Here is a 1,348-nt window from a genome sequence, read left to right as displayed (position 1 = left end):
CCATGTTAAACTGAAATAACATTTAAAAATCAGTTTACTTTTTTTTTTTTTCCAGTGGCCCTAATCATCTTCCGTAGTTTGTACTATGTAGAATTTGCATTAAAAAAAAGCAGCCATGATTACGTCTAGATTTTATTTTGAAAGTTTCTACCGGAAGTCCTACTCTCCCTCAGCTCGCAGTTTGCCTCTAACGGTTTAATTGCAGAGTAGCTGTAACTTTCTGGCGAGGTTAAAGTCAGTGATGTCGAACAACAGCGCGGCCAGCAGCAGTTTAGCCATCGCTCAGAAGGCGGTGAAGCAGCTGCGGCTGGAGGCCAGCGTCCGGAGGATTAAGGTAAGAAAACAAAGCTCCGCTCAGGCGCGTGACTGTCCGCCGGAGCGCATCTTCAGCGCCGCGCGCTGCGCGTCAGGCTTTTTTATTAATGGGCACATTTTAAATCAGCCTTCCCAGCCTTTACAAACTCATTTGTTCTGACAGTAAAGACTGTTTCAAAAGTTTGATAAAACATTTCAAACAGCTGCATCAAACCAACAGCTGTAAATAAATGTTTTGGTCAAATTCAAAGTAGTTGCAAATTAACTCAAATTATTTTCCATAACTGAGTTAAACTTCCCAAACATCCGCTCTGAAGGCCGCCTTCTTATTTACATGGTAAAGTCATGTGAAAGCGGTATCTGTGTATTATTTACAGACAGTTTTCCGCTGCATGCTGAGCACAGTGTTGGCTTTGTTGCCTGTGCTGCTGTGTGACTGACTGCTGGGATTGTTGGCCGGATACTTATTTTAGAACAGGGGTCAACTATGCGTCCCAATGGAGGGGCATCCAATGCAGGAAAAAAAGAAATCCCAAGTTTGTCCGAACAGAAAGTTCCCTCTGGAAAAACCGAAATGGAGCAGAAATATAAATAAAATAAAGTTTGATTTTATTTCATTAATGAAGAAAAACAGAGAGAAAAGTTAACAAACATGGTAAAATTTACACAATGAAAAACATTTATTTGGCATTTACTTAATCATATTTAGTCATTTTAACACAATTATTTTTTGTCTTAACCTGCTAACATGATACAATTGTTAAAGTAGCTAAAATGATTAAGTAAATGCTTGCATTATTTTTTCAGTGCAGAAAATAAATATATATAAACAAACAATATTGACATTAAAATATAAAATAAAAGGAGGATTACAGGAATATATGCTGTGTAGCAGTTTGTGGAAAGCCCATCATTACTTCAGTCATTCTGTAACCAGGGGGGTGGATTTACCTTTAGGCAAAACTAGGCAGTTGCCTATAGGGCCCCAAGTTCCTGGGGGCCCCATAAAACTCTGTTTACAGGTGTACAACTG

The 1,348-nt window shown here is 38.9% G+C and overlaps 1 protein-coding gene across 1 annotated transcript in view; it reads left to right on the top strand.

Annotated features, from left to right (window-relative positions):
* Nucleotides 1-175: 175 nt before the first annotated feature.
* Nucleotides 176-1,348, top strand: part of LOC107104408 (guanine nucleotide-binding protein G(I)/G(S)/G(O) subunit gamma-5-like) — a 7,606-nt gene continuing 6,433 nt past the window's right edge. Inside the window, exon 1 of the mRNA XM_015404403.1 lies at nt 176-334. Within this exon, the coding sequence (XP_015259889.1) occupies nt 242-334 (93 nt within the window). The 5' untranslated portion in view covers nt 176-241. The remainder of the gene's footprint in view (nt 335-1,348) is intronic.

This window comes from Cyprinodon variegatus, unplaced genomic scaffold (genome assembly GCF_000732505.1).
Source record: "Cyprinodon variegatus isolate N-32 unplaced genomic scaffold, C_variegatus-1.0 Scaffold1728, whole genome shotgun sequence".
NCBI lineage: Eukaryota > Metazoa > Chordata > Actinopteri > Cyprinodontiformes > Cyprinodontidae > Cyprinodon > Cyprinodon variegatus.
Note: the sequence above shows the minus strand (reverse complement) of the source record. Positions and strands in the feature narration are given on the sequence as shown.